General features: G+C 47.9%; 2 protein-coding genes and 1 long non-coding RNA gene across 4 annotated transcripts in view; 1 reads left to right on the plus strand and 2 right to left on the minus strand.

Moving 5' to 3' along the window:
• SARNP (SAP domain containing ribonucleoprotein) overlaps window positions 1-1742 on the plus strand; it is a 52115-nt gene extending 50373 nt beyond the window's left edge. For both annotated transcript variants that reach the window (XM_060165945.1, XM_060165946.1), the window contains one exon: window positions 1445-1742. In XM_060165945.1, coding sequence (XP_060021928.1) covers window positions 1445-1486 — 42 coding nt within the window. In that variant the 3' untranslated portion in view covers window positions 1487-1742. The remainder of the gene's footprint in view (window positions 1-1444) is intronic.
• Window positions 388-7772, minus strand: LOC132529455 (uncharacterized). Its single transcript, XR_009543471.1, has 2 exons — window positions 6640-7772; window positions 388-764 (listed from the first exon to the last, which is right to left on the minus strand). It is a non-coding gene; the product is annotated as an uncharacterized LOC132529455 (long non-coding RNA).
• Window positions 7773-7812: 40 nt separating this feature from the next.
• GDF11 (growth differentiation factor 11) lies at window positions 7813-10426 on the minus strand. The gene is made up of 3 exons (XM_060167039.1): window positions 10417-10426; window positions 9615-10012; window positions 7813-9086 (listed from the first exon to the last, which is right to left on the minus strand). The coding sequence occupies exons 1-3, from the start codon at window positions 10424-10426 to the stop codon at window positions 8706-8708; spliced, it is 789 nt and encodes a 262-aa protein (XP_060023022.1). The 3' UTR covers window positions 7813-8705.
• Between the last annotated feature and the right edge of the window lie 3204 nt (window positions 10427-13630).

Below are 13630 nucleotides of genomic sequence, written 5' to 3' on the forward strand. Positions count from 1 at the left end.
CCTGAATTGGCAGGGGGATTCTTAACCACTGCACCACCAGGGAAGCCCTCAAAATCTTATAGTCTCTTTATGAATTAAATCAGAGTCAATCTTGTAATAAACCCTGAAAATTTCAGAATCTGATCAGTTTACATTCTCTACTATGAAAAAACTAAAGCGTTTTATATTCTTCTTTGTGCTACTAATTCAGAATAAAGCATTACCTGTTGTAAGTAAATGTCTGCTTACTTGCTGACTTGCCAGGATGAGCTAGAAGTAAACTTAGGCTTGTTTTAATTCTAGTTAAAATTACTCCCTCTTTGCCAAGGAAACTGTCATTAGACCAGGCATGCTTACTGAGTTGGTACATTTAACCTCCAAGATAAGGCAGATGAGGATTTTGTTGAGTAGAAAGGAATAGTGGCTTTTATTGGGAGAGGTAGTATATGTAGTATATGTAAGGGAGTAGTAACTTTTGAGGCTGATGGAGTTTATATGAACCAGATGACTTTCATTTGATTCCAAAGAATTGTGTCAGTAATCCAGGTGGAAGTGAGCTTGGCTTGTATGCACTCAGCTTTTCTTTTCTTTTCTTTTTTTTTTGGCCGTGCACAATGCGGCATGTGGGATCTTAGTTTCCCCGACCAGGGATCAAACCCGCACCCACTGCATTGGAAACGCAGAGTCTTAACCACTGGACCGCCAGCGAAGTCCCACTCGGCTTTTCTTTTTAATATAACTTTAACCTCCTCTGTGAATGGAATAAAAAAAAAGCCCCCTCTTTTCTGAGGGCAGTGGTTAGAGTGAGGACTCAGTAGTGTTTTATGAGTCACTCCCAGAACAAAAATATCTTTCTCTCTTTCTCTCCCCCACCCATTTTGTGCCCTCTCTCCCACACTGCCTCCCTTAAGAGATCCATGTTGGGGCCTCCCCACCCCCCATTTATTCTGTTGGCATTGAAGATTTATATGCCTCTTTGTGGATTTGGAGGCCGAAGGAATAGTTGCTGATTGGGCCTAACTGCCCAGAAGGGCATCCCCTTCACCTTCTCCATGAAATAGCATTGGTCAACCTTTTGTCCTTTGAAATTTCCCATCTCCCCACTGACTGGAAGACTTTTCCCAGCCTGTTTAAGGATCCATTGTTTCCAGGCTAACTTGCTGTAAGGCTGAGTGGCCCTTTCTCCTTCAGGAATCTTTCCATTTTCTACCACTATTCTCTTCCTCCTCTCCCTCCCCCACCCCCTACTCCCCACAGTCTTCTCCCCTCCTTATTCTCCTTTCCCATCAAACCAGCTCTGACTGGATAACTAGAGAGATTCAGACATTAAATCTCTGGCTGCCAAGCATAAGCCTGGCTTTCCCTCCTTCTTGGACCTTGTGACAGTCCATGTGAGTTTGGATTAAAGCAGCCAGGAACTGTTGTCTTGCAATCTAATTTTTTTCTTCTTGCTTCTTCCTTATAGGCAAAGAAGAGGAAAAGAGCAGAGCGCTTTGGGATTGCCTGATGAAAAGCTTTTGATGCTTTCTGTTCTCCAGTGGTTTCCATCTCTTCAACTCTTCCTGGTCACATATATACCTAAATGCACAGTCGTGTGCCTAGGTCCTGCCTTGCAGTGAGGGAGCATGTACCCCAGGTACATCTGTGAACTCCAGCAGCAGTTTGACTTACTGCAGTTCCAACTTCAAGGTTTTTGTTGTTGTGTTGTTGTTTTTTAATTATTATTTTGCTTGTTAATAAAAAAAATAGAAAAAAGAACAGTGTGTTTTATCAGGTGCTCTTTTGAGTTCTTAGTGCCAGATTAGACCAGATAAGGAGAGCTTCAGGGGCAAATATTATAGCGAATTAGCCATAATGCCTTTATCCTTTAGAAAAGAGAACAAGGAAAAGGATTGAGTATGTCCCTTTAAGCCTATTTATTTCCTTCTCTCATACTCACAGGCATCCTTTTACTTCTTTATCCTCCATGAAGAGGCCAAGTTTCACCCTGAATCTTTGCTTTAGCAGGTTGACATGACCCACTGGAATAAGATAGGGAAAACACTGTGGGTTTTAGGAGGTGCAAAGGATATAAACACAAGGACTAGTGATTGGTAGTCTATAATGGAATGGAGTCCAGAGTCCCTCCCTATTCTGGAGTCCGGAAGGGCCCTATTTTCAAGAGTGACTTGTCTGGTTTCAGTCGAAGCCAATATGTGGGATCCTGTTGGTTATGCAGTTCAGGAAAGGAGATTGGCTGGGTACCCCTCAGAGCTAGAAGTATGGGGATGCAGAGTATGACAGGATGTGAGAGGTATTAAGCATTATTACCTACATCATTGGGAACGTAAGCTGTGGACTGGAGGCTTCTATTTTCTAGTCAAGCCTTATGCTAGTTTAGTTTGTCTTCTATTGCAGAAATATACTTTAGCAGTTTTGGTGGCAGTGTTTCTTAGATGCTACTAAAATCCGTTTTCCTTGCTGAGCCTCCTATTTAGAAAGATTTGGCTCTCCCTAAGCAGAGTTGCTTGTTTGCATTTGAAGTTTCATGTAGATGTGAGACCTGCTACTTAATCTTTTTGGACATGTTGGTATAGGGTTTCTCCTCTTAATCTTTACTTCTGTACATCTATATAAGGTTGGGTTTTGTTTGGTTTTCTGATAATAAAACTTAAGAGCTTGGCACCGTACCTGAAGACTTTGGTCTCATGATCAGATCCCACGTTGATGTGGTGTAATTCCTCGTTCCCATTTCTACTAACACCTCTGTCTGGTTTTGTAATTAATAGAAAAGTAATGGTTTGATCACCTTCCTAACAAGAATCTCTTTCCACAAAGTCTCTTTGGTTGCTGGAGGACAAGGACCTAAGTTTAGAATGAGGAGATCCAAAGATTGCCCATTTGTTGTGAATTTTGCCCCATTCTGAAACTTTGGAGGAATGAACAAAAAGGAATGCCGGTTAAAGTTCTTCCTCCTATCATCTCTGGCCTATACTGTCTGCCTCCCTTTTCTTCAGGCCCCGATTCTGAGGCTAGCTTTTCCTTTCTCTTACTGTCTCTCTGAAAACGGAACCAGAGAGAATTAGTTCAGTTTTGTAGCTTTACAGAGATCATAGATTCAGGAAGGGTTTTCTACCCAAAATAAAAAAGAGGTAAAGGAATAGAGCAGATGCTGATAATGGAGTGGAACACTAGGTCCTTCAGAAGTTTTCTTCACTTTGTCTCCTTATCCTCTATAATGTTCCAGAAAGGGATTCAGCCTCCCCACCCCCAACCCCTGCCCCCAGGATTCTCTTCCTGAAGCCTAAATCAGTCTTTTCCACACTTAAACTGGCCTTCCCCATATCTCTGACACAGTGTTTCTCAATTTGTGTGGATTTTTTACTAGCCCTTTTCATCCCATCCCAGCAGCTGTTCTTAAGTTGGTCAGAAGTCTCTCACCTCCAACTCCTCTTCCTGTCTCATTGTAATCATTCCACACATACTTTTTGAGTGTGAATGGTTCAGGATGCCTATGTCTTTTTTACTAATTCAGTCTTAAAATAGTTAAGTCCCTTGAACGGCAGAACAGGCATCCAAGCTTGCAGTTCTTTATCTGGGATCCAAGTACCCTTCCTTCCTATCCCCTAGTCTCTTTAGTGTAGCTAATCTGAGATCCAGATGTAGTTAGCTGACTTCAGGCTTCTTTTCCCTGTTCTGAAGCTGTGACATTCTCTGCATACCTGGAAGCTCTTAATGAGGGAGTCTGTAAAGATGCGGAGGGAACCAGCTCCGTCAGCTGTAAATCTGCACCTTTTTATGGTTCTCTAGGATCATTCTCTTTTTCTCCACCATCACTCTAAACTGCCCTTCCCCCAGCCCCAAATCCTGGGAACTTACTTCTGAAGATACAAGGCTAGAAGCTTCTGTGGGGATGAGGGCTATAAGGAAGGAAGATGTGAATAAGAGCAACACTTCTTGGTGTTGAGTCCTGTTGCCATAGCTGACATGAGAAACAGATCGGGGGAAGGAAAGACCTTATATAAATAAGTGAGAATAGCTATTTTTCCCTGTTCTCTTTTATGAGGGACCCTGACAGTGTCACTCACCTCTGATTATTGGAATCCAAAATCTAATGTCCCCCCTCTCTTGCAACATGTCCACACTTCTTGTTTTCCCTTCCAAAGGGACTGAAAAATGTCAGGTTTTACAACTTTGGGGATCCTTTTTGAGCCCAAAGTACTCCCAGCTTTCTCTTTATTTCTTTTCCTTTCTCAGTTGTCCCAGCCTTTAATTTTTCCACCTCTCGGATCACTATTAATAGATTAGAATGAAATATTGTATAGCAACTACTTTGGTGTAATTCCTTGTTCTACCACACTAGCTCAGCTGGGTCCAAGACCCTGGGCAAATTACTTAATCACTCTTGACTCTTTCTGGACTCTGTGCCAGTAGCACCCCTATTGTGAAAGTTGCCGTGAAAACTGATATTATCATATTTATGTACGGAGCATAATTTTCTTACCATAGTTTGCAGAGTAATCATTCAGTAATTATTGGCTCTTAATTTTACTAGGTGATTTACAATAGAAGTATTTTCTTTTCCTTGAGTAGGTTCCAGCTAGAGGGTAGGGGTCTGAGTGGACTAGTTTGCAAGTGTGTATGTGTATTGCATACCACATATACAGATGCATTTGGGGGTTCAGAGAGTGGGAAGAGATAGGAGGAGTCCCAGTTGCTCCCTTACCCCCAGCTCACTGGCAGGAAAGCTGACGTTGTGGCTGGGGGCATCGACTTCCCTGCTTCTGCCTTACTACACGCCAGAAGCTCTAAGTGCCACTGCCTGCTGGTTCTTAGCTTGGGGCCCCTGACACAGGCAAAGACCGAGTATAGGTCAGCTCCTCATCCATTAGGTTGCAGGATGTTTGGGGATAAACGTCATCTTGCAGTCTCTTCTGTGTGTCCTCTCAATGTAGGAAACAATGAGCAATGGAGGGGGGGAACCTATTTTTAGCTCAGGCCAAAAGTTAAGGGCAGATGTAGATAAAGCAGTTCATTGGGGAGAGGATACAATGTAGCACTTCAGTCCTCCTCAACTTGTAGTTGGTCTGAGGTGGGGTCAATCTGCTGACAGAACTGACAGGACAGGGAAAGCATGGTGGCACACTGAACCCACATTGTCCCCCATTCTGGATCAGATTGATGTTACAGGAACTTTCCTGTCTTTTCAGTTATAAAGCAAGATTCCTTTGCTACCCCCCACTCTCATGCCCTGGGAAGTGTGCTCTAGGTATATGGGCAACATTTTTATAGTAGAATCAAAGAACACTTAAGATGCTTAACCACTCTTGGTACACTGGAAGTTCAAAGTTGGGTTGGTTTGTGGATTTTGTTGAAATTTTGCTGAGGAAACCTAGGGTCAGGGAACTGCAGAATAGGATAGACATTAGCTGGACCATCTCAAGAGGACTTTTAGATCTTCTGTTCTGTGGAGGCTGGGAGAGGGTTTTGTAGTCTTTGGGACTGTTTAGGATCAAGCCTCCAGTGAAGCGTTGTACTAGGTTCCCTTTCTTTCCCATCCTCTGCCCAACCTCCCTTGGGCTGCATGTCCCAGCCCTCATCCCAAATGACCCTAGTGTTCATTGCTTCCAAGACCCCCATCTTCTTAGTCCTTGAGCACAAAGTTTCATTCTCCCTCAGATCCTCTGCTTCCTGGTCTCCAAGGTGTAAACATGGCGCTTGATTAGGGAGGAGAGCTCATCACTGAATTCTAAACTCTTTGACTGCTTTTATTTTTCTTTTTTCAGGTTCAAGTGCTGGATTGTGTCATGTGACCATCCCAAAACTCAGAGCACCCTATGGCCATCTTTGCCCTCTGTCACATAACTTGAAAACTGCCTGATGGCCTTTTTGCAGTGGTTTCCTCCAGGAAGCCTTGATCTCAGTGAAGAAGTCCTTTCCCGGCATTCCAGTGCCCGTCAGCCCCATACTCCTCAGACACCCTTAACAAACAAAGGCAATCACGCACACGGTGTAACAAATACACAAATAATAATTACACTAATTATGATCAGAGGGGCACTGGCCAGGTCCACACACATCATAAGGTGGGAGAGGGGAGTACTAGTTCCCACTAGGTTGCTGGGCTGTGCCCCCAAGCCTCTTTACCCCATGCCTCTTTGGGGGTGTGGAGGACCAGGGGAATGAGACTTCAACTCATAGATTTATGTTCATAAGAGAAAGACCCTCCCCCAAAGGTCTTTATTTGGTGGCATTAAAGGGGCATATTCTAAGTGTCCCCCAAGTCTAATGCCCCAGCTCTCTAGAATTTGTAGAGGGAAGTCACCTGATGCCTATTGCCCAGCCCCCACCCTGTGCCAAGATCAAGAGACACGGGCATTTGCCCTTGGAGGAGGCGTCTTCTGCTCTTCACTTCTCTGTTCCTTTCCACCAAGGAAATGTGAATGGTGTTGATGGTCAGGTGTATCTTGTTCTCCAAGATTGGGGCATAAGGAATGATGAAGAACGGGGCCAGAGAGGAGAGGCTGGGGGTTAGTATAGCTGCTATCTGGGAGGAGGCAAGTTGAAACACTTAACAGCCCTTGCCCGTTCTGGTACCGAAATATCTCACTTTTTCACTGTGGGAATGGGAATAAGATGCCAAAACTCACCAACATCACCTTTCCAAGGGTGGCCACATACCTTTGCCCCTTCCACCAGCTGGGCCAGGCAGGAAAGTCATGCTCTTGGGAAGAACAAGCCTTCCAGGTCAGCTCTCCAGCTTGGGCTTACTTTAGTTCAGTACTGTTTGCATCAGACCCACAACTGCTGGCTTTACTTAGAGTGACTATTTTGCTGAAGGTTCTTTCTCCCTCCTCTCCTGACATGCTCTAGGCTCTTGCCTGGAGCCAAGAGGTCTGGAGGTGAGGTACGGATAGGGTGTGGATCCGGAGGTTCTCAGCTCCTTGTCTTCAGGCACTGTCCAGCTGGGAGGCAGAGGGGAACGTGTACTCTGAAGCCTGTGACTCCTCTAAGCCTCACATCTCTTCACCACTACTCTGGTGCCCTGGTTATCTGTCCCACAGCGAGAGGTATTTTATGTCCATAAAGTGCCCGTGGTAAGTGCTCAGAATTCATCTCTTGGCTGTGGCGGGTGCTGCTATTTCTCATTCCATCGAGGGGAAGAAACTGAGGCACAGTGAGTCCAGAGGAGGGTGGGTCAGGATTGTGGGAGGAATGAATAGGCCCAGCTAGTGACCTGGAGTGGCAACCAGTCCCTGCCTGCTTCCTAGCTTTCCAAACCAGGGAGTCTCCATCCTTCCCAACCTCTGCCCTAACTGGCCTTGTCAGGTGCTTTTCCCCACTTGTATTGTCCCCTCCCTGCTGCCAGGTACTGCTAGATTCCAAAAATAAAAGATAAAAATAATTATAGACACTCTGCTCCTTTGTTCTACCCCCTTCCACCCTGAGCTTTGGGGTTGGGGGACTAAAATGTCCCCCTTCCAGAATCCCTTCCACCTTGGTCTGCTGGCTCTATTCCCTAGCCCAGAGCAGTGATTTGGATTCAAATGCCCTGTAACCTTCAGCCTCCTTACAACTCCTTTCTTGACCCCTCCTGACCCTTCCCAGACCTGGGGACTCTGGGCTCTCTCTACTCTTCTTTTTATTGACCTGAAGATAGAGGCTGGGAGCAGAGGCATTCCACAGGCTCTTTGGTCTCTCTCTTGGCTGGGGGGAATTTGGGCATAAGCAGGCCACACCTGTGCCTAAGTCAGTACTATGAGGGTAGACCTGAGGGTTAGTTTCGTGGCTCTCATACAGATACTGGATGTTGAGCCCCTCCCTCCCACCCCCCACCCCCCCCAGCTCCTAAACCCTAACCTCTTACTGTTTCTGTGACTGCTGGAATTCAGTTCAACCCGTTTGGCTCAGGAAGGTTAAGTAGGGTGATTTTGGGTTGGAAACTTCCATGTGTCAGCCCTCTTGCCCTCTACTCCCATTCTCAACCCTGGAAGCTTTTAACAAGTGCTTAAGTAGGTGAGTATTGAGGAAGAACAGGGTTTGGGAGATAAGGGACAAATAGGGCACAGTGGGCAGGGGCCCATCTATTTCAGTAAAGCCAAATACCAAAAAATGAAAAGTCATAATAAATAAATAAATAAAATTCCCAAATCCTCACTTTTGCCCCTGCCCTCACTTCCCTTCCCCCACCCACTGCTGGAGGGAGAAAGGGAAGAAGCTAAGAATGGGTTTTGATTTCCTCTCTTACTGAGAATGGTAGTCAGGGGATCTCCCCAGACCATACCAAGCCCCTCACCTTGCCAGTGGAAGAAAGGAGGCTTGGTGTGGGGCTTTCTCAATACTGCATTTCTGTCTCTTTCTCAGGGTTTATCTCTGCCTAGTCTCTGTCTCTTCTGCATCTATCCCTTTGTCTTCTTCTCACTGCTGCTCTTTTTGTTCCTCTGTCTCTATTCCTCTGCACTACCTCTGTCTCTACGTCTCTCTGTCTTCTTGCCAAACCTTCTCACCTCAAACCTCAAAAACTCCCCACCTGACCATGCCCCCTCTTCTTCCCCCTTTCCCCCAAACTCCTCACCCCTGAATTCCCCACCTGCCTCCCTCGGTTGTATTGCACACTGCTTGGGCAGGGAACAAGGTGTGATGTTCATCGGAAGAGGTGGAGGGAGCTCTAGGGCCTGGGGGGAGGGGGTCAGGGCTGGGGGGTCTAGGGGTAGGGTCTGCTGGGGAGGCATCCTCTGTCCCCCACCTTAGGAGCAGCCACAGCGGTCCACCACCATGCCAGGGATCTTGCCGTAGATAATCTGCTGCTTGTCATTGAAGTAGAGCATGTTGATCGGGGACATCTTGGTGGGGGTACAGCAGGGCCCAGCAGAGCCTCTTGGGTTAGCCTGTTGCACCAAGTGGGTGTGCGGATACTTTTGCATGAACATGTACTCGCACTGGCCGGAGCAGTAGTTGGCCTTGTAGCGTTTAGGTGCGATGATCCAGTCCCAGCCAAAAGCCTCAAAGTCCACAGTGAGGGGGTATCGGCAGCAGCGGGACTCACTGGAGTGCTCATCGCAGTCCAGGCCCAGGTTCCGCCGGGACCGTTTTGTGTTCTCTAGGACTCGAAGCTCCATGAAAGGATGCTGGGGGTGAGGGAGAGGAGAAATAGATGTGATAGAGCCTGGCAGAGCTCTTACTCCCTGTTTCTACTCACCTGCCCCTCAACAGGGGCATCAGAACAGAGACTATTGATTTCTCAGCTTCTCCAACGCTCCCATCCCCAGCCTGCCTTTTACCCACTTTTCTTGCCAGCTAGCCACCTCTCCCTCAACTCACCTTCCCCAATTCTGTCTCTTCTGGCAACCTGATCCTCATCAGCCCCTTGGCCCAAGGTCTCAACAACAGCCCATCTTTGTTGTCCCATGAATCTATTTACTCAAATAGATTTACTTCACCGCAAATCCAGTTTTCAACTGTTGCCCCCTTGGATCTCTGAAAAGGGATAGCACCCCATTACCACCACCTAACTCTCCTCTAGAATCAGCTCTGGGCCCTAGAAAAATAATGCTGGTCCCTAACCCACTTTACGTTTCTGGTCTACCATTTCCAACACCCCACCTCCTCAGGGCCAGGTTATACATATCTGCCAGTATCTCAGGCTCCCTGCTCACCAGCCCCTCGGCTCCCGGCCCCAGGGAGGTGACAGCCAGGTCTGTGCCACTGGGATCAAAGGCGTTGATCTCGATGCCCCAGTTGCTCTGTGGCTGGCGGAACCAGCTATGTAGTACTTGCTTGAAGTCGATGCTTTGCCAGTGGCCGGAGCGTGAGTGCAGGTCAATTTTGAGCGAGCGGATACGGATGTGACGCCGGCCTCCGCCCCCTCCCCCTGCGGTCCCTTCCCCAGTTAGGGGTTTCAGTCGCAAGATCTGCAGGTAGACTGTGGCTGGACGGGGCACAGGCCGGAGATAAACCCACAGCTGGGCCTTCAGTACCTTTGTGAACATCACCTTGGGGCTGAAGTGGAAATGGCAGCAGAGAGGGCTGCCATCTGTCTGCACCGCAGGGTCGGCTGATGAGAGAGAAGGGGGCACAGTATCAGCAAAGGGTGTCTGTGGAGGGGGACACTGGCAACTCAGACTCCTCAGCCTGTGTTTTCCAGTTCCTTACCCTTCTTCCCTGCCTGTCTTCTTGACTACCATGTCACTGGTACCTAGAACAGCACCCCTGCTCTCCCTGTAAGATAACGGCTCTATCAGGCCTTACTGATCTACACCCCTTCCTTAATCTGTCTGCCCTAATGCAGAGGTTCCTCTCTACCAGATAACCTGCAAAGATAGTTGTTAGGGAATTCTTCCACCTGCAGTCTTCCCTTCCTCCAACTTTCCCTAGCATGTAGGGCTCCAACTTTTCCTGAACCTTTGATGCTCTCCATAAAAACCAAAGCTCGTATCACACCTGCTGTCCTCAGGTCACCTTGCCCCATTTCTGCTCTGTTTTGTCTGGTGGCCAGGTGGAGCCCGGCACACCCCCCGAAACAGATGGCCTCAGGGAATGGATAACCCAGGGTCCAGATAGGGAGTGTGGGCTAAATTTATTCCATGAAGTAAACCAGAATTCAAATCTAGGCTTCTTCCATCATTCCCAGCAGAAATAACACACCCAAGAGAATGGAACTACTCAAACACTCCCCATGCATCTGACTGCTCAGTCCCTTGACCCTGAGAAAAGTTCCCTCAGCTGCTGCTTCCTCATCACCATTAATGCCTCCACTTTTAAGAAAGGGAAGCACTACCTTCATGTATTTTTTCTCCTACTTTCCCAAAGCATCAGAAATAGTATTCAGCACATCATATCAACTTTAATCAGTCTTCTCTCCCCTAAGCTTCCTTTGGTTTCTCAGTCCAGTGCCAATAAGTCTTTACAAAGGTTTAACATCCCAACTTTACATTTTGGCCAATTTCCCCTTGTTTTGGATCGTAAACTGACCCTTCTTGAGTTTAAAGGATGATTCTCAATACCTGCCTCTGCTTCCATTTCATCTCCTCTCAGCTCCCCTTTCTAATCTCTTAAATCAGTTGGGAGTGCCCTAAATCATGTTTCTATTGGATATTAATATCCATTCTCACGCTAAATAGCCTGAGGAAGAGTCAGGAATGAGCTTCCAGAGCGATGTAAGGATGATCAGGAAGTCCAAGCCCTTAGTATCATGCCCAGGTCTGCATAATCATGGAGAATTTATCATCTGTTGTTTCATCAGCACTCCCCCACCCCCACCCTAGGAGAAGGAGGATACTTCAAGTGACATGGGGAGGAGTACTTAAAGATCTTCACATATTCGGGGCACAAGACAAAAAGTTCCTTTGCAGCTTTCCCTTGGTTCTTTTCGAAAGTCCCAGGGCACTGGTAGTCCAGTTATCCTCCAGCTGGAGCTTCAGTGATAGTGCCGTGGGGTAGGGTTTGGGGAGTGGAGATTGGGGATTAGGAGAGTCCCTGGGGCAGGGTAGCTGCTGGTGAGATGGAGAGTGGCAAGCAACAATCCAAATAGCACGCTATGCCTAATTTCAGTATAGGGATTGTTTTATTTCCCTGCCTGTCTTCACCATTAGGTACTAACCTCCATGAGAGTAGACACTGTGTCGATGCTGTTTCTGTTTTGCTCACCATTGTAGCATTACTGCCTCCCATAGCACCCGGGCAGTGTTCAGTAAGTGCATGCTGAATGAACTCCCTAAACTCCCAATCTTAAATTATATAGGCAAGTGCCTGAAAGTTCTTCCTGGCATCTAAACACTGTTCTTTGACTACAGTTGCAGTGGGTTTAATCACTGCCTGACTCGTTAACCAGTATCTGAGCTTATTCACCAAGCTTCTCAGTGCTGCCGACAATAATCCTTGCTTCACAGGAGTGCTGAGCATTAAATAATGTGAAAATAGCAGTAGTTTCTCAGTTGGTTTATCGCTAGTTTTCTAAACTCTAAACACATGTCCCTATGTAAGTTGACCCAAGGCTTAGTAATGGGGGACTGGGCTCCAGGGCCCCATCTCTCTAAGTCTTTGGTTCCTTCAGGCAGAGTCCCCCATCCTCACCCCCGGGAATCACCATACACTTCTCCCCCACTGGATATGAGGACAGTTGGTATCACAGGGGGACAGGATGAAGACATTTGGAGAAAGAAAAGGGAAAGGAGAAGAAACAGGGGACTGGAGATGGTGAGGGAGGTAAGAATAGAGAAGAGACAGAGATGAAGGCATGTTAGAAGAGACTGGCAGAGAAATGGAGAAAAGAAGGAAGAGAGTGGAAGATCATGGTAGGGGGAGAAGAAATAGGTTTGGGAACTGGAGAACACTGGGAGAGGAGGAGGGATGCAAAAGGAGTGAGTGGGGGTTAAGAAGCCGAAAGGAGGGAAGTAGCTAAGACTAGTGGGGTAGAGAGAAAGGTTGGAAGGAAACAGAGGGAGGAACAAAGAAGCAGGTAGAGCCACAGAGGGAAACAAGGGGCTTGAGAGAGTCCCCAACACACACACAGGCCCAGCTCCCAAAGGGAGGGGAAGGAGCCACATCTGTGTTGGATTGATCCGGGTTGGTGGCAGGCAGCAGGTCAGGTTTAGTAGGCGGCTCTGTTCTGGAGAGAGGTCATTGCACTATTTTCAGCAAAAGCCCAACCCCCTCTCTGCTCACCACCTCCTCCTCTTCCCTCACGCCCCACTCCCAAACACCAAACACACTTTCCTTACCCTGGCTGGAAGGCCTAGGGGCAGGAGGTTGGACTGAGAGGGCAGGGGCCTCTTGGTGTAGGGAGGAGAGAGAGAAGCTGAGGGGCTGGGCTTGGCTCCCAGAAGGGCAAGGGGGCTGGGTTCCCAGGATGAAGGCTGTGGTGGGAGAGCCTGAGAGGGTGGAGGAACTAGGGCAGGCACTGCAGCCTAGGAGAGGTGGGGGCTGGGGTCCAGGGTTGAGGGCTGGGGGAGGGGAGGAAGGGGGAGGGGAGCAGAGGCCATAGCTGCTGACAAACACCTCCCCCGATTAGCAGAGCACAAGTCTCTTATTAAAGCGGGTCCCTGGGGATTAGACTATAAAAGTCTCTTTTTCCTTTTCCCCTCTCTCCCTCCCCGCCCCTCGGCTCCCCCTCCCTCCCTTAAGAGCTCAGCTTGGCTCTTAAAGGGGACGTACAATACCTGGATGGAGACCCAGTTCCCTAGTTATCCAAGTCCCGGAGTGGCAGAAGGGTAGAAGACGAGGTGGGACCCCACCTGCTGGTGTCCTTCCCCGTCCTCCCCAGCCCCTGAGTCTAACCGGCATTTCCCAAACTGTGCGTGCAGTGTCTGTTCACTTCCTGCATCCCCATTACCAGAGCTAACTCTGGGCTCAGGCCTATTGGTTAAGAGATGCTAGGGATAGAATGAGCAAGGGAAGTCCTCAGCTCCATCACTCATTCTGGAAATCCTCACACACTGCACCACACAGACCAAAGTATCTTTTTCCTCTGCACCCTTCACCTTCTTCCAGCAAACTCTTTTCAGAATCCCTCTACCACTTTCCGTTTCTAACTCTGTTGGTATCCCCGCCCCCACCCCTGCCCTCAGCCAGTCTCAGACTGACCCTAGCTTCTATAAAGCAGACGCCTTAAGAGCAGAAGGGAGACTGAGGAACTCAAGACCAGATCCTAGGCCTTCCCACCCCCCACCCCAGA

The sequence above is a fragment of the Lagenorhynchus albirostris genome, chromosome 11, assembly GCF_949774975.1.
Source record: "Lagenorhynchus albirostris chromosome 11, mLagAlb1.1, whole genome shotgun sequence".
Lineage (NCBI taxonomy): Eukaryota > Metazoa > Chordata > Mammalia > Artiodactyla > Delphinidae > Lagenorhynchus > Lagenorhynchus albirostris.

Excerpts from the sequence above, each read along its gene's own strand:
- GDF11 (XM_060167039.1), bottom strand. Across the intron at positions 9,087-9,614 it reads GGCCGGGAGCCGAGGGGCTG|CATCCTTTCATGGAGCTTCG; the intron begins GTGAGCAGGGAG and ends CCTCACCCCCAG.